Below are 22106 nucleotides of genomic sequence, written 5' to 3'. Positions count from 1 at the left end.
TTAGTTGCTCCGCGGCATGTGGGATCTTCCCGGATCAGGGCTCGAACCCGTGTCCCCTGCATTGGCAGGTGGATTCTTAACCACTGCACCACCAGGGAAGTCCCCAGCGTTTAGCTTTTATTGTTATCATTGTACTAGAAGGTTTTTTATTGAAATAAAGCCTGCCTCTCTCCCCATAACATCCCCAGGAGTCCTAGTTCTGTGTATTGAATGCGCACCTTCCTCTTCCCCAGGGCAGCCCTCACACATTGAGGTCAGCTCTCAAGTCCCCCCGCCCCCGCAAACTTCTGGCTTTGTTATTCTATGTGAAACTGGAGAGACAGGGTCCAGAGCAGGGCCTTTAATGAGGTAGGAGTGTTAGAGAAGATTTCTTCAAGAAGAGGAGCCTGCCCGTGGGCCTGCGGGAAGGTGGCCGCTGCCCCAGCTCAAGGGAGACAACTTGGGGCAGCAGGTGCTGTCACTGGCTTCAGGCCGGGCACTTGACTGGTGGCAAAGTTCCACCCACTCACTAGACCTATGAATGACCAAGCGTAGATCTTTTGTAGGCGAGGACTTACAGTCAGGGCTGTGACTGTGGAACAAAACCTCGCTCGGTGCCGAGGATAGCCAGTCTAGCCTGGCAGTGAACCCAGTATGTCAGGCTTTTGTAACTCTGTTTTCTAAACAGTTTTTTAGTTTGTGACATAGTTGTGAACTTGCTGTAAAAATAGATTTCTTTGACCAGCCCCTCCCCCTCCTGCAGGGCTGGAGTTAGTGTTTCCATTTTACAGATGAAGGAACTGAGGCTTAGAGGGAGGAAGCACCTTGTTCGTAAGGTTGCAGAACAGTTAGTGGTAGGGCTAGAATGAAGACCATTCAGCGTTTGAATCATCAGCTGTACAAGCTCTTTGCCTTCTCCCCTCACCTGGCCAATGTGCATACACACACACAGACCACGGCGAGGGGTCGGAGCAGGGCCAAGCTCGGGGCTCTGCAGCCCCTGTCTGGTGCAGACCCTGGCTCTGCACTGCCTGGCTGTGTCACCTTGGGTGAGTAATGTCATCCCTCTGAGGCTGTCAAGTGGAGTATACGACAAGTGGACTGTACGACAGCTTCCTCCCAGGGATGAGATGATTAGATGGAATCACATCCATAAGCGTCCGTCAGGGTGCCAGGCATGCGGGAGCCTATTCAAGGGTCACATTTTCCCTCTCCCTCCTCTCCACATGGTCCGCACAATTTCCATCCTTTTGAAAGCCTGGTCTAGGGCAAGTATAGAAACTAGACTAGTGAAAATGCCCGATTGGGGCCCCAGATGACCCCGTGGGCACGAGCTATGAAGCAGTGAGCCTCTCTGTCCCTGGGCATCTCTGGGATGGTATAGTAGCGACAGGGGGGTGGGCGGCTGTCCCCCCACTGGATCTCCTCTCTAAATCTGGGCCTCTTTCCCTCTCCTCTCCTGTGCAGATTGTAATGTAGCAGACCCAGCCATGGCGGCCCCACAGCTGGGTCCTGGCCAAGCCGCCCAACTGCCCCTCAGTGAGAGCAGCGCACCAGGCCCCCCGCATGGGCCCCCGCCAGGCCTCCGGCCCGACGCCCCCGGGGGTGGAGGCGGGGGTGTCCCGGGAAAGCCTCCCTCACAGTTTGTGTATGTCTTCACCACCCACCTGGCCAACACGTAAGTGCCGCAGCCCTTGTTTGCCTAGCACCCCTCAGCCTGGGGTCCTGAGTGAGTGCCTGCAGGGGGCCAGGGTTGGCTTGGGTTGGGCTGGGTGAGGTTGAGGGCTCCCTCCTGCCCGCCTCTCTTAGCTGTCTGTGCCCGACCCTCCTGCGTAGGGCTGCGGAGGCTGTGCTGCAGGGCCGGGCCGACTCCATCCTCGCCTACCACCAGCAGAACGTGCCCCGTGCCAAGCTGGACCAGGTGAGTGTGTCACCTGGCCTGGGCATGGTGCTCTGTGAGCAGCGGATGGGCCAGTGCATCCCCTTACCTGTCTCATGCTCTGCCTTTGTCCTCTTGCAGGCCCCCAAAGTGCCACCCACCCCAGAACCGCTACCCCTGAGCACGCCATCAACAGGCACCCCTCAGTCCCAGCCTCCTCCACTGCCGCCACCGCCACCCCCAGCCCCAGGCAGCGCCCCCCCTGCTCTGCCTTCCGAGGGGCCTCCTGAGGACACCAGTCAGGACCTGACACCCAACTCGGTGGGAGCTGCCAGCACGGGTGGTGGCACTGGGGGTACCCACCCTAACACCCCTACAGCTTCCACCGCCAACAACCCGCTGCCTCCTGGAGGAGAGCCCAGCAGCGCTCCCGGCCCTGCCCTGCTTGGGGAGGCCCCCACCGGCAATGGGCAGCGGAGCCTGGTGGGCTCAGAGGGCCTGTCCAAGGAGCAGCTGGAGCATCGGGAGCGTTCCCTCCAGACGCTTCGAGACATTGAACGGCTGCTGCTCCGCAGCGGGGAGACTGAGCCCTTCCTCAAGGGGGCCCCCGGAGGAGCAGGCGAGGGGGGACCACCAGCACAAGCCCCTCCTGCCCCCCAGCAGCCCCCCACAGCCCCGGCCAGCGGGCTGAAGAAGTACGAGGAGCCCTTGCAGTCCATGATTTCGCAGACACAGAGCCTCGGGGGCCCCCCGCTGGAGCATGAAGTGCCTGGGCACCCCCCGGGCGGGGACATGGGGCAGCAGATGAACATGATGATGCAGAGGCTGGGCCAGGACAGCTTGACACCTGAGCAGGTGGCTTGGCGCAAGCTGCAGGAAGAGTACTACGAGGAGAAACGACGGAAGGAGGAGCAGATCGGGCTGCATGGGGGCCGCCCGCTGCAGGACATGATGGGCATGGGGGGCCTGGTGGTGAGGGGACCACCGCCTCCCTACCACAGCAAGCCTGGCGATCAGTGGCCCCCCGGGATGGGAGCCCAGCTGCGGGGGTCCATAGATGTCCAAGATCCCATGCAGCTCCGGGGTGGACCACCCTTCCCCGGTCCCCGTTTCCCAGGCAACCAGATGCAACGGGTGTCTGGGTTTGGGGGCATACAGGGTATGCCCATGGAGGTGCCCATGAATGCCATGCAGAGGCCTGTGAGGCCGGGTATGGGCTGGACTGAAGACTTGCCCCCTATGGGGGGGCCTGGCAATTTTGCCCAGAACGCAGTGCCCTACCCAGGCGGGCAGGGTGAAGCCGAGCGATTTATGACCCCTCGGGTTCGTGAGGAGCTGCTGCGACACCAGCTGCTGGAGAAGCGGTCGATGGGCATGCAGCGCCCCCTGGGCATGGCCGGCAGCGGCATGGGGCAGGGCATGGAGGTGGAACGGATGATGCAGGCGCACCGGCAGATGGATCCAGCCATGTTCCCCGGGCAGATAGCTGGCGGCGAGGGCCTGGCGGGCACTCCCATGGGCATGGAGTTTGGTGGAGGTCGGGGCCTCCTGAGTCCCCCCATGGGGCAGTCTGGGCTGAGGGAGGTGGACCCACCCATGGGGCCAGGCAACCTCAACATGAACATGAATGTGAACATGAACATGAACATGAACCTGAATGTGCAGATGACCCCACAGCAGCAGATGCTGATGTCGCAGAAGATGCGGGGCCCTGGGGACATGATGGGGCCGCAGGGCCTCAGTCCCGAGGAGATGGCCCGGGTGCGGGCCCAGAACAGCAGCGGCATGATGGGCGGCCCGCAGAAGATGCTTATGCCCTCGCAGTTTCCCAGCCAGGGACAGCAAGGATTCTCTGGGGGCCAGGGACCCTACCAAGCCATGCCCCAGGAAATGGGCAATACTCAAGACATGTTCAGCCCCGACCAGAGCTCAATGCCCATGGCAAACGTGGGTACCACCCGGCTCAGCCACATGCCCCTGCCTCCTGCGTCCAATCCTCCCGGCTCTGTGCATTCAGCCCCAAACCGGGGGCTGGGCAGACGGCCTTCAGACCTCACCATCAGTATTAATCAGATGGGCTCACCAGGCATGGGGCATCTGAAGTCGCCCACCCTTAGCCAGGTACACTCACCCCTGGTCACCTCGCCCTCCGCCAACCTCAAGTCACCCCAGACTCCCTCACAGATGGTGCCCTTGCCTTCGGCCAACCCGCCAGGACCTCTCAAGTCACCCCAGGTCCTCAGCTCCTCTCTCAGCGTCCGTTCGCCCACCGGCTCGCCCAGCAGGCTTAAGTCTCCCTCCATGGCGGTGCCTTCTCCAGGCTGGGTCGCCTCGCCCAAGACAGCCATGCCCAGCCCCGGAGTCCCCCAGAACAAGCAGCCGCCTCTGAACATGAACTCTTCCAGCACCCTGGGCAACATGGAACAGAGTGAGTCAACGGGGCCAGGCAAGTGGGCCCTGGCCTCTGGCGCTGGGAGCCTCCCCGGTGGGGGTATTCTTGCTGGGCCAGGGGAGTGAGTGAAGGCATCTGTGCTGGGGCCCAGAGTTAGACGGCTCTGCTCGAGGGGCAGACGCTGGCAGCTGTGTATGAGCTTTCACGGGGAGCACCATGTTCATCTCCCAGGCATTTCAAGGGGGTCATATTTGGGGTCTCCCCACTGCCTGGGGCCCTGAGGCTGCGGGAACTTCTTGGAGACAGGTGGGCTGTAGTGACAGTGGGGGGCCTGTGTTGAGTGGGACATCTGTGCCTGGAGGAGTCAGGTGGAGATTTGGGAGCTGACCTCTTCCTAAGCCCCCAGTGTGAGCAGCCAAACTCATCTTCCCCTCCCCAGTCACCCCCTGCTCTTTCTGTCTCCCTGCTTCTGTAGGTGCCCTCCCGCCTAGCGGCCCCCGGAGCAGCTCCTCAGCGCCTCCCGCCAACCCTCCCAGCGGCCTCATGAACCCCAGCCTGCCATTCACTTCCTCCCCAGACCCCACACCTTCCCAGAACCCCCTGTCACTGATGATGTCCCAGATGTCCAAGTACGCCATGCCCAGCTCCACCCCGCTCTACCACAATGCCATCAAGACCATCGCCACCTCAGACGACGAGCTGCTGCCCGACCGGCCCCTGCTCCCCCCGCCACCACCACCGCAGGGCTCTGGGCCAGGTGCGGGGACAGGGAGGGGCTGTGGGGAGAAGAGCTGATGAAGGCACTGGGAGTGGGAAGAGTTGCCACGGCCAGCGGCTGCCCCTGCGGTCCTGCTGGCTTTTTTGTGCTTCCAAAGAGCCCTGGGCGTGGGGTGGGGATGTGTCCCGGGTCACAGTTTCCACTCATTGTCGCCCAGTCAAGCCAAGCCCGGAAAGCTGGAGTGGTCTTTCCACCTAACTGATGTGTCCCTGGCCGGCTGGGCCAGAGCTTGTGCTTCTTGGCTTCTCACCTAAGTGCCTGGAGTCCCTTCCCTCGCAGCTAGGGCAGGCCAACGGTGAAAGCCCTCAGCTCTGGTACCAGCCTGGCTGGGGAGTGGGGAAGGACTGAGTTCTGCACCCTCCCCCAGCTGGGTGTGCACGGTTCCTGACCCCCATTTCTCCTTCCCCGCAGGGATCAGCAATAACCAGCCCACCCAGATGCACCTGAACTCAGCTGCTGCCCAGAGCCCCATGGGCATGAACCTGCCAGGCCAGCAGCCCCTGTCCCATGACCCCCCACCTACCATGTTGCCCTCCCCCACCCCTCTGGGCTCCAACATTCCACTGCACCCCAATGCACAGGGGACAGGAGGGCCCCCTCAGAACTCGATGATGATGGCTCCAGGGGGCCCAGACTCCCTGAGTGCCCCCTGCGGCCCGGTGCCCAGCTCGGCCCAGATGCTGCCCTTTCCCCCCCGGCTGCAGCAGCCCCACGGTGCCATGGCCCCTAGTGGGGGCGGGGGCGGGGGACCGGGCCTGCAGCAGCACTACCCTTCAGGCATGGCCCTGCCCCCAGAGGACCTGCCCAGCCAGCCGCCAGGCCCCCTGCCCCCCCAGCAGCACCTGATGGGCAAAAGCATGGCCGGCCGCATGGGCGACGCGTACCCCCCGGGCGTGCTCCCCGGGGTGGCGTCCGTGCTGAACGACCCTGAGCTGAGCGAGGTGATCCGGCCCACCCCGACGGGGATCCCCGAGTTCGACTTGTCCAGGATCATCCCCTCGGAGAAGCCAAGCAGCACCCTCCAGTACTTCCCCAAGAGCGAGAACCAGCCCCCCAAGGCCCAGCCCCCCAATCTGCATCTCATGAACCTGCAGAACATGATGGCGGAGCAGACCCCCTCCCGGCCCCCCAACCTCCCGGGCCAGCAGGGCGTCCAGCGGGGGCTCAGCATGTCCATGTGCCACCCCGGACAGATGTCCTTGCTGGGCAGGACAGGTGTGCCCTCACAGCAGGGCATGGTGCCCCATGGCCTGCACCAGGGGGTCATGGCCCCTCCACAAGGCCTCATGACCCAGCAGAATTTCATGCTGATGAAGCAGCGGGGCGTGGGCGGTGAGGTCTACAGCCAGCCCCCCCACATGCTCCCCCCGCAGGGCTCTCTCATGGGCCCCCCGCCCCAGCAGAACCTCATGGTGTCCCACCCGCTGCGGCAGCGCAGTGTGTCTCTGGACAGCCAGATGGGCTACCTCCCGGCGCCGGGTGGCATGGCCAACCTGCCCTTCTAGCAGTCCCCGTTGGGGGCTGGAGCTGGGGCGATACCGCAAATGCGATAACCTTAAGAAGGTTTCTTCCCCTTCGGTGTTGGGATGGCCTGGGTCAAGGGGTGGGGTGGAGGGGGTGGGAGGGGGCTTGTGTGGGGAGTGGCATTTGTGGAAACCAGATGTGCTGGCAGCTTAGGGGGAAGTGGCAGGTGGGGTGGGGGATTTGGGATGGGGGTTGGTCCCATTTCGGCCGCCAGGACTGCCCCTCCGCGCCCACCCCCCCAGTCCTACGGAGCCTCGATTTTCCCTCTTTCTCTGCGTCCGCCCTCTCCAGCTTTGCTTTCAGAGCCCTGTATCCAATCCTTGGCAGGGAGTGGAAGGAGAGGAGAGCTCTCCCTGCCTCTCCCTCCCCCTCCTGCTGTTGTCTCCTCCGGGAGCTTCACTTTCCTCCTCTTGGTTTCTCTGCCCCCACCCCGCCGTTCTTCCTTCTGTCTTCTCCTGCCTCAGTTCCTCTCCCTGATGATGTGGCTGACCCCCTCTCCCACCCCAACCTGCAGGCGGCTGGCCAGGTGGGCAGGCGCCAGCCGTAGCTGTAAATAGAGCGCTGCGCTTTTGTGCCGGTTTGTGTGTGTGCTGTATTTCTGTGTTTTGATAGAAGTCACACAAAAAAAGGATAAAAGAAACCCTTCCCCCCTTTTTCAAATGATTGCCCCTTCCATTCCCCTGGACCCAGGGGCACGCAGTCTGACACACCTACCCGCTGTGGCAGTGTCTCTGGGTCAATAAAGGATACCATTCCGGTCCTGTCCCCTAATGGTGAAATGACGTAGCTACACCCACACCTAAACTGAGGTCAGACCACCTAGGCTTCCACCTGGTGAGCCCCAGCAGGGCTGAGACCCCCCAGGGCGGCAGCCTGTCTGCTGCTGAGTGATTCAGGAGAACGCGTGCACGTGCATGTGTGTTTGCCCCACAGAGGTGACACGGGGCCCTGGCTTCCTAGCTCTGGATGTCTGGTGTCCCCTGCTGCTACATCTTAGCCAGAACTTGAAGTCCTTGGTCCCCAGTCCGGGATGAAGGCAAGGAGGACGAGGCGGAGACTGTGTGGCCCCCTCGTGTGGAGCCGTGGAGGGGTGGCCTGGGGGGGGCCGGATGCTCCTTTGCCCGCTGCAGTGGTGGCTCTGGGCCAGGTAGCCCCCAGGGCCATGACTCTTCCAGAGGCTACCACTTACTTCTTATCACCAAAGGAGGAAAGGAAAAGGGTTTGGCCGAGTCCGTCTGTCTCCCTCCAGCCTCCACCCGCTGAGGATGGACTAGAGAGAGTGTTGGATGCGGAGCAGGAGGGCGTCTTCCCGCTTCTCTCTGCCTGGCCGATCGCTGGCAAGGTCCCTCTGCCCAGAGCTCAGGGCTCTGCCCACCCAGGCGCAGCCACTGCCTTCCCCTCAGCCCCCGGCTCTTTCCCATACGAGCTCCCCACCCGCCTCTGGTCAGAGCTGAAGCCATACACGATTGGGTGTTTTGCCCCCCTCAGCCCCAGGAGTAAAACACTTCTCCTTTTCTCACTTCCTTTCCTGCCTTGTGAGGTGGCAGAGCAGCTACCTGCCTGAGGCCTTGCGTACCCCACCCCCAGGGCCAAGGGCCATTTCTAGACAAGGTGTCTTCTGCCGTGGCCCGTCCCCAGCCTTCCTGACCTGAGGGCCTGGTCTCCCATTGGCAGCTGTGATACAAAGGGAATTTGTCCCCAGTTCTCCCAGTCTGGTGCTGTCCTCAGTACCCCGTCAGCCAGGTCAAGTGCTTCCTCTGGGGCTGGCTGCGAGCTCCTGCCTCCCCCAGCCCCTCCCAGGGGCCAGGGCCTGGTCCCCCGCGTTCAGGGGCCACCTGCCCTCAATCCCACCAGACACGTTCCCACCCTGTCTCAACCCAGGCCTTGTGCCCTTGAGTCCCCCACCCATGACCCAAGACTCCCCAAACCGACTCTTAAGTGTTTCCTGCGCAGAGGAGAGACGGGTCAGACTGAAAAGGGCCCGATGCCCTCCCCCTCCCCCGCTCCTCCCACCTCTGCCACCAGACTAGCTTTCCAAGGTGAATTCCACAGGCCAGCTACTTCCCTCCATCCATGGCCACACCCCCAGCCATTTTGTACCATTATATAAATATATATATAAATATAAATATATAAATACAATATGTGAAGACATCTTCTTGGTTTTTATTTTGAAACAATTTTTAGGCTTGTTCCGGGGGTCTCTGTGCTGCCTGTACTGTATTGACCTGTTTTATAGGTGCCTTTTTATTAAAAAGAGAAAATTAAAAATCCAGTTTCTTGCTATCTTGCTTCTGTGTCTGGCTCCTCCGCTGCCCAACTTACTATTGGGTGCTGGGAGGAAAAAGGGGCCCCAGGGATTCCCTGGTGTTCCACGGTGAAGACCTAGTCCCCTGGGTCACAGCTCTGATCTCCCCTGCGGGGGCCTCTTAGGGACCTTGGCTGACTGGCTTGAGTGGGCCTGGGCAACCGATGTGTGCCCTCAGCAACTACTAGGGTCCCTCATGTCCCATTCTAGGCGGACCAGAGGCTGGGGAGGAGGCAGGGAGAGCCCTCCCCGGGCAGGGGGCAGGCAGGCACGGAGCAGCTTCCTCTGGTTCCAATTGAGTAGTATCCTCTCGGGGCAGGGCCCAGCTTCCTGGAGCCTGGGGACTTCCCAGCCTAGGCCTGCTTGTCACACTGCCCAGCCCAAGGGGATGCCTCGCGGCTCTTGCTGAGGCCCAGAGGGATGGCCTGGCCTGCGGGCAGGGGGCTGGATGAGATGACCCCCAGGGACCCCTTAGGTCTGTCTCTTTCCTCAGGAGGTCTCCATCTCTGCGCTGTGGTCAGATTCTCTCTGTGGCTCCAGGAGTTTCCCCTGGCTGTGTAGTTTGCGGGGAGAGGGACAGGGAAGGACACGTCTGTCCCCTTCCCCATCGGTGCCCAGACCCACCAGGACCCTGGACCCTGCTGCCCCTGGCCCACCCTGGGAGCTTTCCACCCTGGGCAGGGAAGACAGCTGCCTTTGGTTAATACTTGTTCATCCTTGGAGCTGGGGAAGGAGAATCTCCTTTCCTTGGTTGGGCTCCTCTCTGCTGACCTTAGTCCTTCTCTAGGATGCTGGCTGGTCTCTGAGGGCACCTGGAGTCTGCCTCTGGCCGCAGACCTCCCAGGGCCCAGTGACATGGGGCTGGCCCGGCACCATTTTGGTCAGAGCCAGGGGCAGCCACCTGGACTGGGTCATCCTGAGCTCCCTGCTTGGTCAAGATGCTGCAGGGCTGGTGAATGTCTGCTCATTAGGCACTGAGACGTGTTAAGGCCCCACTGCTGCCAGCTGGCCTTTCCTCAGCCTTAACCTCCAACCATCCCCTGGTGCTCAGCTGCTTGTTACTTTTGGCAGGTGAGGTGGGAGGAGAGGTGGGTGGTTGTGGAGGTCGGTGGTCCATAAGATGATGGAGTACGTTCTGGAAGGGGAATGACTCTCCCTATCGACAGGGGCAGAAGGAAAATTTGTTTCTTGAGCTTTGGATGGTCAGGATGAGAGAAGGTAAGTGTGGTCCTCTCAGCCCGAAGTGATGCGGACGAGCGCAGGTATCCTTTGCTTTGCCCTTGGGCTGCTTTCCCCTCCCTGGACCCCAGCCTAGACCCGGGGCTGCGAGAAGAGCTGGCGGGGTTGTCCTGGAAAGAGGGCTTGGTTCCTCCAGCTGCCCCACATGAGGACACTGGCCAAGGCGAGCTCTTAGGATCCCAGATCCTGTTGGAAGGAGTTCGAGCATCACTGCCTGCCCCAAGGAAAGCAGAAACAAAGGGGGGCTAGGACCTAGAAGGTGGTGAGGGAGGTGGCATTCTCTGACTCCGAGAGGCTGCTCTTGCGCCAACTAGGGAAGAACTGGCAAAGAGAGGCAGGGCCGGCACAGCCCAGCTTGGTCAGAAGCCGCGACAGGTCACTGCGGAACTTCACTCCGGCAAACGTGTAGAGCATGGGATTGAGGCAACAGTGGGCCAGGCCCAGGAACTCGCTCACGGTGACGGCCACGGAGAGGTAGCCGTTGAACTCACAAGTGCTACCCAGGGCCTTCAGCCTCGTCAGGGTGTCCAGGAAGATGACAACGTGGTAGGGTGACCAGCAGAGAAAGAAGACACTTGTCACAAGGATGGCCACCCTGACCGCCTTCTGCCGCTGAGGACGCCGCTGGGCCTGGCACAGCCTGTGCACCACCCCGACATAGCACCAGGTCATCACCAGCATTGGCAGCAGGAATCCTCCGATGTGATAGAGAAAGCGGGAGGTGAACCAGGCATTGGTTTCGGCCTGGTTCTCTTGGGGGAAGGTGCAGTGTGGCAGAGAGTCGTTGTAATGGGGTTGACTGACTTTGGCGAAAAGGATCTCTGGCAAGGCAAAGAAGATGCCCGCCAGCCAGATGGTTGCACAGGTGATGTGGATGGAGAGGAGGCGGCGGTGGCGGTAGGCGTGGACGGCGTGGACGATGGCCAGGTAGCGGTCCACGGCGATGCAGGCCAGGAGCAGGCTGCTGCAGTAGAAGTTGATCTTGTGCAGAGAAATCACGGTTTTGCAGAGGAAGCTGCCCAGGACCCAGCCCACGGAGCCCTCGGCCACAGCAAAGGGCAGGATGAAGACCAGCAGGAGGTCGGCCACCGCCAGGTGGAACAGGAAGGTCTCGGTTGAGCTGCGCGTTTGCCGGTGCCGCTCCAGGATCACCAGCACCAGGATGTTGCCCATCATACCCAGGAGGAAGATGAGGCCATAGGCCACGGGCACAAACACGGCCTTGAAGGAGGTCAGCAGGGGCCCCTCAGCTGCGGAGCAGAGGTGATTTTCCATTGGGTGGGTCTCCGTACTGTCATTGTAGCTGCCTAATTCCTTGTACTGCAAGGGCAAGGAGACAGGAGGGTGAGAACTGAGAACCAGTCTTTCCTCTCAAGAGGGACCCAGACCCCCTGGTAGAGTAATCCTATCCCCCCAGGCTAACTGCTTTTGTCCCTGCACTCCCAGTCCGCCCAGGGACCAAATCCCAGTTTCCCTTTGTGTTCCTCAAACAAATCACGTTGCCTTTTCCAACTTCAGGTTTCATCTGTAAACATCCCTCACTGGGTAGTGACAAAGATGAAAGGAGATATATGGTGTGGATGTGCTTCATAAACTCTGAAGGGCTGGGCACCTGTAAGTCGTTTCTCATTTGCGAGGCCTCAGGTGCGGAAGGATGCAGCCGCAGGGGCTGGAATCAGGGCTTCCATTTGGGGGAATGGATCTGGTTGGGACAAAGAGCCATCTCTTCCAATTCTGAACAGAACAGAGGGCACTAAGACCTAGGATCCTGCTGAAGGGGTGGATGCTGGTATGGCCTGCTGGCTTGCTCTCAGTTTGTCCCCTTGTTCCTTCATTATATCTGAAACTGTAGTAAGAGCCTCTTTTTTTGTTTAATCGGCACAGCAAGCTCAAGGCATGTGATATTCCTGTTTCACCCATGTCTTGCCAGAGATCAGGTCTGCTCGAACCCACGCTGATGTAACTTGCACCACTACGCAGCGCTGCCTGGCTGCCCTGCCTGCTGTTCCCCATCACCAGCAAACTCCTCCCTTCTCCGGGAGGGGGGGAGGGGGGAGGGGGGAGGGGGGAGGCTTCCAAGTGAAGGGGATGTGCCCACTCTGTCTCCGGAAACTCACTCCTCCCTTGCCTCCCCCTCCTCCCCCCACCCCTCCCCACCCCAGCACTCAGGTTGTTTACCCAGCTAACCGCAAAGGAAGGCAGGGCGCCTGTTTTCATACCTTTCACTCACAGCTGCCCCCCTGCACCTGCTCCTCACTTCCCAGCTCTGTTCTTCCCACCCCCTCCCGTAACCAGACCCCTCTCCACGGCATTTCAAAACCAATTATAACCAGCTTATGTGGCTTCAAAAAGGCACTTCTGTAAACGATGAGCCCCAGGGAGAGAGAGGATGGGAGAGGGTACCGGGCACCCAGGCTCAGGGTGGTCCCACCCTGCCCTCCTTCCTGGAGAGCGAGGGTCCCACACAAGCAGGGGGTGGTTGTGCTGCTACCCAGGGCCCCAGCTGTGGGTCCTACACTTGCTCTCCATGGTGGGAAGACCCATTTCCCAATCTGGGCCTTTCCTTCCAGTTCCTGGGGCAGGTGGCTCTGGGAGAAGCGGGTGGGAGGATACATTCGTGCAGCGGCAGAGTCGTAGGCTCGCCCGACCCCAGCATCCCTCTGCCATAGCCCCAGTCTAGCCCTCCTTCACCCTAATGCTCAGGACTTCTGTCTCCCCATGGGTCCCATTCTCACCGACTTCTCCACTCTTATCCATCTCCTACACAGAGGACAGGATGAGTTTTTCAGCCCACGAATACCATCACATCAGTGTCCTGCTTAAAATCTTTTACTGGTTCCCTGTTACCTCTAAGCAGTGGTTTTCTTTTCTTTTTGTCTTTATCTTTTTTTTTTCAATTTCAAAGAATTAAAAAAAATTATTGCAGTAGAGTTGATTTAAAATGTTGTGTTAGTCATATTTAATAGCAAAGCCAGTTATAAGGAAAAGTCATGTCTGGGATCAAGTTGATCCATAGAAGATTGGAAGAAGCCAACCTCAGTGCATTCACACAGCAGAATACTATGCAGCGCTCAGAAAGAAGTGAGGTTTACCTGCACATTCTCTTAGGAAGAGATGTTTACCATACGTTACTAAATTTCAGAACGAATTGTGAGGCCTCCCATACAGCATAAGTCCATGGACTTTCTTTGCAGGTTTTACTGGGGTGGGGGGGGGCAGTGGGAAGGGAGGGAGCCTCTGGTCCTCCCGTCTTTAATCCAGACACCCTTGTCTCATGTGGTGTTTCACACATATGCTTTTGTTTACAAAAATGGTTCTGCTTTCACTGGAAGACCATGGACTTGCAGGGTGAGGTCTAAACTCCTCTACAGGGCCTTTACATGTTTGCAAACTGTATATTCCCCTGACCTTTCCAACCTTCTCTTCCACTTTATCGCTTTATCCCTCTCCTTCAGGTTCATCATTCTCCTGGCTGCCTGCCCCCATCACGCTGATACAATCCTGTCTCTAAAACTCTTCCTTTCGCCCAGCAGTCCTTTCTTCCCAAGTCTGCCTATTGCTATGCTTCCTTCAAGGCCCCACTCAGCCCCACCTTCCTGTGTCCTTCCTAAATCTTCTGCTTGGAATTACATTCTCTCTTCTTCCATCACGTGTGCCTTTGTCACCTCACTCAGGGTTGGGATGTCGGTGGCCTCATTGGATGGTGAGCTCCCGGGGGTGGGTCTCGGGTGTCTCCCTTACAAGACCATGTGTTTTATGCCAGACATGATGCAGATGTGTGCTACACCGCTTGGAGAGTGGTTTCCCAGATAAGGCCAGGGCACCTCGTCTTCTGGGACTCCGGGGAAGTTCCTCCCTGTGCCTCAGCAGACTCAGACACTCCTTCCCACCCTTCTTCAGTGTTTGCCTCTTCCCAATGCTCTTGACCGCCTAGAGCCTATCTTGGGTTCTCTAACCATATTGGGAGTTATTTCCAACATCGTCATTGAATACAACCATTTGATTCATCCTGGAATTCAGCAGGAGTTAAAGGGGAAAGCAGTGAGATGAGCTGTTTCCATGCAGAGCAAAGCAATTGAGACAGAAGAAGAGATGCAGGGTTTGGTGCAGTCAGCGGGGCTGGACTCCATCTACCTTGTGGTGGGAGCCTGGCCGTCCCACTGCCCAGCGGAGGGCTTAGGTGCAGCCAGCCTCTCTGGTCCAGAACCACTCAAGACCTGCCCTCTAAAGCATTCAGGTTGATTGTTTGCTGCTCATTTAAAGTCAACACAGAGAGACAAGTCCCCAGGACCCCAGAGCCCCCATCTCCTGAGAACCCAGGTTTAGAGGAGGGTTGGGAGTGGGGGACTGTCTCCCTTCTTACCAAGAGGCCATTGTTCGGCAGAGCGCTCAGGCAGAGAGGAGAAGACGGAGGAAGCTGGTTTGAGGAGTGCTGAGAGATGGTGATGCCTCTCAGCAGGAGGTGTCAAACAGACATCCTGGGGGCTCGGGAGTGGCACGTGTTAAAGCCACTTCCCACAGCCAGGGGATCCGGCACACCCGCCCTTCCTCAAATCATGGAGATAGGTAATCGAGCAAGGTCAGCTCTGGCCCAGTGGGAAGTTAGGAATCAGGAATCCTGAATGCTGCGGGGAGTGGGCGCGGAAGGGAGCCCCCCAGGACTCACACCCAGAGGGAGCTCAGGGTGGGCCATGTGGCCGAGCGCTCACTCATCCTTTGCTATGAGAAGCTGCAGGAAGCCACGGCCCTCAGGCACACACACACTCTGACGGCAGCATGACCCTGTATAGACTCAGACGTGTGACTGCTGGGGCCACGACAGCATGTGGCATAAGCAGGTACCCAGCGGACAGTAGCCTAACAGAGGCCAGGGACCCAGGCCTCAAAGAAGGCAAGAAACCACGATGACTGGGATGAAGCTGCGGAGAGGGCAGGAGTGGGGACTAGAACATTCTGTGCCCTGGTATTGAGGTGCCAGGAGAAGGGAGGATGGGGGGAGAGATCAGAGTGCTTGGAATTACAAATATTACTCTTCCCACCCCCACTCCACTCCCCTGCCCCTCCCTCCTTTCCTTCCTCAGGAACCTCTGTAGGACCCAGGCCCCTCCTTGGATAATTAAGTCCTCCAAGCCCCATCTGACTTCAAATAATGAGGCTGTCTCACTGCCCTGCACTGGCCGGTGTGAAGCTCAGCAAACGTTTGCTGATGGGGCTCTGTGTCAGCAGGTGGGCAGCGGGTGTCTAGGACCTTCCTCAGGGGTCTGTCCTGGACCCTCTCCTCTTTTTCACTCTCAGCCCTGTCTTGGGTGATACGGCTGGGGGAGGTTTTCAGACCGTGCAGAGTTCTCTACAACCTGGAACTACAGGCCCAAACTGACCAGGTGGAATTGGTAAAGAAAAACGTAGAGACCTAGATGGGGTTTAAAACTTCAACTCTTCAGGGACAGGTTGGAGAAGACCTGACTTAACAACTGTTTATGAGAAAAAGACCTGAGAGTTTGTTGACTGCAGGCTTCAGATGAGTCAACAGGGTGGCGTGGCTGCCAGCAGGGCTCTGTTGCCTTATCTAGGTGAACAGAAACCTGTAGGTGGGCACCTGCCACCAACCCAGTTTGTTTGGGCTGGACAAGGGTGACCAGCTGTTAAGGGGTCTGGAAATCCCCACCCTGGGGGAAAGTTTCCAGGTCCCAGGCTGTGGTGTCCAGGAAAGAGAAGACTTGAGTCCAGGAGAGCTGGCTCCTTCCAGGACTGGAAAGAGCCCCCATGGCGAGAAGGCAGGATGGGCTTATTGTGTGAGGTCCTAGCAGGTAGAGCAGGAGAAATGGGCGGAGGTTGGGATGGGGGGTGTTTCAGTCAAAGGAGAAAGAACCTTCTAACAGGCAGAACTGTCGAACCATGGGTTGGGGCCCTTGGGAGGAAGAGGAATGTTTGAGGCCAAGTGTGTGGGAACGGATTCCTGCTCTGGAAAGGAAGCTGGGCCCTGCCCTCAGATGTCCCTTGCTCACAGCTCCCAGATGCTTTTGAGTCTCTGGCTGCCATGCCCTGCCCTGTGCTGATCTGGTTCTCAGTGTCACCTTCATCTAGCTCAGCACCTGGGTGGGAGCCGTTGCTTCTGCAGCCTGTCTGTTCTTCACTGAGTGAATGGCCCAGCCCGACTTGCTTCTCAGCCCCCAGGAGGCAGGCAGGGCTGCTGAGTGCTTGGCTCATCCAGGCCCAACTCCAGGGCTCCAGGGGCCTGAGTCATACTAGCTGCAAGAGGCGTCTACACACAGACGCGCGCGGTTCATCACTCTGGCTATAGGGGACACACACAGACTCCGTCTCCTTTTATGTCCCTGGCTGGATATTCCCAACCCAGAGTCAGGAGTCATGAGTGGGACCAGCCAGGGCGTCTCTCATTCCAGCTTTCCGTGGCTTGAGGGGTGCGGGGGTCTGGAGGAAGGAGGCTGGGCTGAGAGGCGAGGGCGGAGGACTTTATCCCTTCCCCACGCTTCCTTTAGAGGTCCCACACCCCCTAAAGACCATCTGAGACTCTGGCTGGCCATTTGTCACATCTCCCCCCTCTCCCCGCCCCCACCCCTCAGGAGCGAGCCCGCCAGGCTCCTCTTCCATCTCCACCCAAAGGTTTGGCCATCAGGAACATGGCACTACTCTGGGTGTGGTTCTGGGGGGAGACTTTAAGCTATCCCTACCTCTGCACTGAGTCTTTAGGTTTCAAGGGGTCCCCCTTGGCACCCCAGATCAATTCGCACTTTGGGGACAGAGCCACACAGTCCGAGGGACAGGCAGACAGGTCTCTTAGGTGTGTACGGCAACCTCTTGACGCCATCTCCTGGGTCAGTACTGATTTGAAATATTTTGTCCCATCGTTCCTGAAAGAATACACATTCTTGTGTCCTGATTCTCAGTGCTAAATTCATGGTCACTTTTTCTGCCATTGTGCCAGAGGAGTGGATCAGCCACAGTCTGTGTCCTCACTGAAGGCAAGAATTTCTGATGGAGACTGTGGTCTGTGTGCCTGAGCCCAGACTTGCCCCAACACTGACCCCTCTCCAGGCTAGCCCTGGGTCTCTCCCTCATCTCTGACCCTTCCAATCAGCCCCAGTTGGGGCTTCTTCCACTGGGGTTCCTCTGGGACTTTTGACCTGGTTTGGGAGGGGGTGAGCCTCCCTTCCCCCAAGGTAAACCCCAGAAACAGCCTGAGCTGGTTTTGGTTCCTCTTCTTCACACCTCCTTGATGAAATGGGGCAGTGAGTATGAATGGCCTTCCCGTCCTGTGATGCGCTGATCACGCTGAAGTCATAGTCTGTGGGGGTCATCCCTGGGGAGGGGTCAGGGGAAGCCAGGCCCTGGGGCTGGACCACCTTCACCCTGCTCTATAGCAGCTTCCCCTCCTGGCTGGTGTGCAGGGTGGGGCTGGAGGTGCAGTTTATGACCGACCCCTGTAGGTGCCCCAGGTCCTAGGTCTGTCAAGAGGAGGCTGCATGCTTTCAGATCCAGGTTCCTAAGGACAGAGGCTTTTCTAGGTCTGCCTAGATCTGCCTTCCCAGCAGGATGTGTCCCTGGCATGCCCACCCCAGGGACCTGGCTCCTAGTTTCTGGTACTTAGCCATCTAGGGTTTTTCTGTTTGGATCCTCTATTCATGGGAATTAGCAACCTTTCTCAAGAAAATGGACATTTTAAACAGTTGATCTTAGAATGCAAGAGGAGGGAGGGAAGATAGGGTGCCCAACACTTGGTTTATGGCCAAGAGCCCCCAGTTCTTAACCCAGCACTGGAGTCTAGAACCCAGTGTTCTAGGACACTGAACTGATACTTGGTTTGGACCAGGAGAGGGAGAGGAATAGGAAGCAAAATAATAGAAGTGAGACTAACTCCAGAGAGAAATGGGGAGTTGAGACACTCAGCAGAGCAGCACAAATCAGTACATACTTATTGAGAAGCTACTGCATACAAGACTCTCCTGCTGCCCTGCCATGCCAGGGCCCCTGTGCTGGGAGATACCGTCAGGGAGCCTGTCAAAACTGCTCAAGGTCCTGCTGTGAGTGGCGGGGGGTGGAGAGAGAGTGTCTGTACTTCTGAGGGGGCAACAGCCCTGGAGAGAGAGTGTATGGGAGTTGGGTGAAGGCGGGATGAGGTGCTGGGGGCTGGCTGAAGAAAGGTCCAGGGCCCGGATGGTCCTAGGACTCCTGGCTCCTGGCCCGACCCTGATGGAGGAGGTTCAGGCCTGCAGGGATGCCTGGGCTGAGACCACTCATTTGAGGCTTGACATGAAGTGAGTCACCGCTCTCTCTCCCGGGGCTGCAGATTTTCTTCGGTATGTGGGACATGCCCCGCTGTCCCCCTGCGGCCACCTGTCTCTAGTAGGTCACACAGTGGAGTGAGGCGTGCAGTTAGGGGAACTCTTGAGGTTTCTCAGAAGCCAGAACCGGCCAGGTCTCGAGTTGGTTACTGTGATATCCAACTGGGTCAGGGCTCGTGGTCAGCTTCAAGCTTCGGGCGGAGGAAGATGCCCAGTAACCTAGTCAGGTGAGGCCAGGGGCCAGGGCTGGGGGCCAGGGTGGGAGCACGTTGCCTTGTCAGGGTTGTGGGGTTTTCGTCTGATTGGACTCAGGGCCAGCTTTATGGGCGTGAGACCAGTACAGTCACGCAGGGCCCAGCACTTAGAAGAGCCCTGGGCTTGGTTTACTGCTCTGCCGTCTCTATCTTGAAATTTTTAACAGAGGCCCTGCATGTTCATTTTGCATTGGGTCCCACAAATTAAGCAGCAGGTCTGATTAGACTGATGGTTCTGGCTCTGCTTTTATCGGGGGCTTGGATCTGAGAAGACAGGCTTTGGGTACTTATCCCTTCCCCCACCTCCCCATGCTCTGCTTACGCTTCCAAGTCTTGGGATCTGGGCAAGTGAGAGGCAGACTTTTCCAAGCAAGTCTGGGAACACAGCTGGTGGAGTTACAGTATAGACTCCAGTCAAGGGAGCTAGAGGGAGTCGGAGACCATCTCAGGGGGAGTTTAGGGCCAGGAGAGCTGGCAGGTGTAGGAGAAAAGGTTTGGACATTTCGAAAAGGATCCAGCCCAGAATTTAGCTCAGAGAGAAGTTCTTTTCCTAGCAGTGCTCTTGGCCATGGGGGAAAGGGAGTGAAGACTACAAGAAAGTTTCCAGAAGATCCTTACAAGCAACCCTCTGCTGCCCTCACACAGGAGTCTTGGGTCTCTGGTTGAGTTGCTCCTTACATACATCTTCTGGGGACCCAGGAAAAGCCAAGCCAACTGGGTTACTCTGCTTCACGGGACAGTCTTGGGTGGGCAGCAGACAGTGACGCTGGGGACTATTTTCTTAGCCCACCGAAAAAGACCTTATCTCTAGAGAGCCCAGTCCTCTGAGGGAGGCTACAACACGTTCAGAGACATTTCTAGGATTAACACCGAGTTCTTCCACTAACTTGACACCAGCTTGGCACCCCCTACCTCCTGACCCCAGCCCACTGGGGTCCTCTCCCTTGCTGACCATCTCCTTGGGTTTAGCACATAATCATTGTCTACGAGCTTCTGGTGAGTAATTTTTTTTTCTTCTTGGCTAGCCCGTAAGCTATTTAAGTGCCAAGAACAGGCTCTCACCTTCTCTATCCAAGAGAGAATGTCATGCCCCGATGACAGAATCGTAGAGCAAGAGATGAATAAACATACACTGATTGGTCAACCAGCAATGCCAGCCTCCTGATATTAAGAAAATCTCCAAAGTACTTTCCCATCTACCCTGTATTCCAGCCATATGAGATGAGGAGAGGAGCCCCTACTGAAGAATGGAGAGGCAAAGTGACTTGTTCTAGGTCCTAGAGCATGTCAGGGAGGATGCAGGACCTGAACCCATACTTCCAATCCCCTCTAAATAAAGGATGTCTATTTAAGGCAGCAGCTCTATTTTCCATGGAATGAGAAATCAAACCTTAAAAGGCAGGCGCCGATGGGCCTGTCTAGGTTCTGCCGATCCGCAGTGGGAGAGGACTGCATGCCTTTCCCTCTTCCTTGGGCCCCGGGCACAGGATATTTAGAATTCCTGGGCCACCATAATAAGCTGCCTGTCCCTACTCACCAGGTCCTCCGGGTTGTAGTTCATGAAGTCCATGTCCAGGGTTAGGGGGTAGTTCATGGTTGTAGCCGTATGTCACCAGACTGGCCGCTGCCTGACGTTGAGAGCTTCTCCGCCGGCTGACTATAGAGAGGTGGCAGCCGTCAGCTGCAAATTTAAACAAATGAACTGCGTGCTGTCTCCTGGGGCCGCGTAGGACCCGAGGCCTGTCTCACAGCTCATCATTTTTTTTTTGTTTCCACTGGGTCTTTTGTGTTTTTTTGAAGAAAAAGGGAAAATCCCCACAGCATCAGTGCTAGTCAAGCATTTCAGCTTCTTTCCCAGCAATAGTTGTCTCACTTGGGGCTTGTAACTGGTTTAAAGGCTGCCGCTCGCTTCTCCCTGCATCTCCACCAGCCTCCCAACAGGGAGTTGTGCCTTATAATGAAAACCACCACATCGGTCGGGGGGCTTTGAGGGAAACTCCACGCAGAAGGGGAACAGGAGGTGAGCTCTTCCAGGCCCTCTCCTCCAAGCTGCCTCCAAACCCTCATCTGTCTCCCCACTAGGGCAACCCAGCCCCCAGTGTGCCCAGGGCTGAAAGTCCCTTGTCCTGGGAAACCCCTCAGTCCAAGGCAGACTGGGATACCCTACCCTACTGGGCAGCATCCTTTTGCCCAGGCAGGGGCAAAACCCCTTCCCTTTCTAGCTCAAGTTCAGAAGAGATAGGTTAGAAGTTTTCAAAGAGAGCAACACTAAAACATTGCTGGAAGACAAAACCAAAATTACCCAAATCACCAAGCACAAAATATAGTCACAGAAGAGTCATTTTCTGACTCAAAATTAATGATGTTCGGGCTTCCCTGGTGGCGCTGTGGTTGAGAGTCCGCCTGCTGATGCAGGGGACACGGGTTCGTGCCCCGGTCCGGGAAGATCCCACATGCCGCGGAGCGGCTGGGCCCGTGAGCCATGGCCGCTGAGCCTGCGCGTCCGGAGCCTGTGCTCCGCAATGGGAGAGGCCATAACAGTGAGAGGCCCGCGTACCAAAAAAAAAAAAAAAAAAAAGAGAGATTAAAAAAGAAATAATAGTAATGATGTTCTAGCTATAAATTAACTCGGTTGGCACATAAATGGTTCATGTCATAGACTACCCAGCTAGAGTAGACTTTTACATGGGAGGACCCTGAGGCCCAGAGAGGCAGAGTGACGTCCTCAGGACCCACAGCTAACCAGTGGCAGAGCCAGGACTGAACCCAGGCTTCCTGACTCCATATTCAGCGTTTCGCCTATCCCACCAGGCTGCTACTCTTACAGGCTCAACGGAACCCTTTTCCTTTCCCTCACCTCTGCCCTGTCTGTGGACCCCTACCTTTAAGAAGCTCAATGTAGACACTGATCGACTTCCCCTCCAAGTCTCATCTTCGTGCTTTTTCTTCCAGGAGAGGTCCACAATGATACAAAAACAGTGAGTGCACACACAGAGGCACCCACACATGACGTGCTCTTTCCTTGCCCCACCTCATCCTCCCCTGCCAGCCAAATGGCCATTGGCTGGGATTCTCCCCTTTCTAGTGCCCTCCTTCTCCTTTTCCTCCATGTTCATCTTCCCCTTTTCTCTCCCCCACTTCACCCCAACAGATACATCTTTCTTGGGTTTTGACAGCTTGAGGAGTTTTCAGCCTGTATCTGTACTGTTGAGGTCTTTCTTTCCTCAATCTCCATTCATTGCCTTCAGCACCAGCTTTCAAGGAGGAAGAATTTCAGGAAAAGGGGCCAGAGTTCCCTTCTGCACTTCCAGTCTGGAAACCTTCAGGAGGAAGCTGCCCCAGTGTTTCCTGTGTAATCCCCATTCTTCCAGCCCCACCCACCCCAACATCCCTGCCCTTCCAATCAACTGATATACTCAATTTAGCTTTTGCTACTCTAAGGACATTGAT

At 57.5% G+C, this 22106-nt stretch overlaps 2 protein-coding genes across 11 annotated transcripts in view; one reads left to right on the top strand and one right to left on the bottom strand.

Moving 5' to 3' along the window:
• BCL9L (BCL9 like) overlaps positions 1 to 8827 on the top strand; it is a 28728-nt gene extending 19901 nt beyond the window's left edge. For all 9 annotated transcript variants that reach the window (XM_082626976.1, XM_082626975.1, XM_082626974.1 and 6 more), the window contains 5 exons: positions 1447 to 1657; positions 1816 to 1900; positions 2000 to 4286; positions 4726 to 5007; positions 5440 to 8827. In XM_082626976.1, the coding sequence (XP_082483102.1) occupies positions 1447 to 1657; positions 1816 to 1900; positions 2000 to 4286; positions 4726 to 5007; positions 5440 to 6533 (3959 nt within the window). In that variant the 3' untranslated portion in view covers positions 6534 to 8827. The remainder of the gene's footprint in view (positions 1 to 1446; positions 1658 to 1815; positions 1901 to 1999; positions 4287 to 4725; positions 5008 to 5439) is intronic.
• A 1524-nt stretch (positions 8828 to 10351) lies between these two features.
• On the bottom strand, positions 10352 to 20250 carry CXCR5 (C-X-C motif chemokine receptor 5; the record flags this gene model as incomplete). 2 transcript variants are annotated; one of them, XM_082628772.1, is made up of 2 exons in its annotated part: positions 10352 to 11419; positions 20194 to 20250. In XM_082628772.1, 2 exons carry the CDS (start codon positions 20248 to 20250, stop codon positions 10352 to 10354), a joined length of 1125 nt encoding a protein of 374 aa, XP_082484898.1. The 2 variants fall into 2 exon arrangements, with proteins under 2 accessions (XP_082484898.1, XP_082484899.1); XM_082628773.1 differs by having other exon boundaries at positions 10352 to 11413.
• Positions 20251 to 22106: the final 1856 nt, after the last annotated feature.

This window comes from Mesoplodon mirus, assembly GCF_964341445.2.
Source record: "Mesoplodon mirus genome assembly, chromosome: 7".
NCBI lineage: Eukaryota > Metazoa > Chordata > Mammalia > Artiodactyla > Ziphiidae > Mesoplodon > Mesoplodon mirus.
This window is presented reverse-complemented; position numbering and strand designations above follow the sequence as displayed.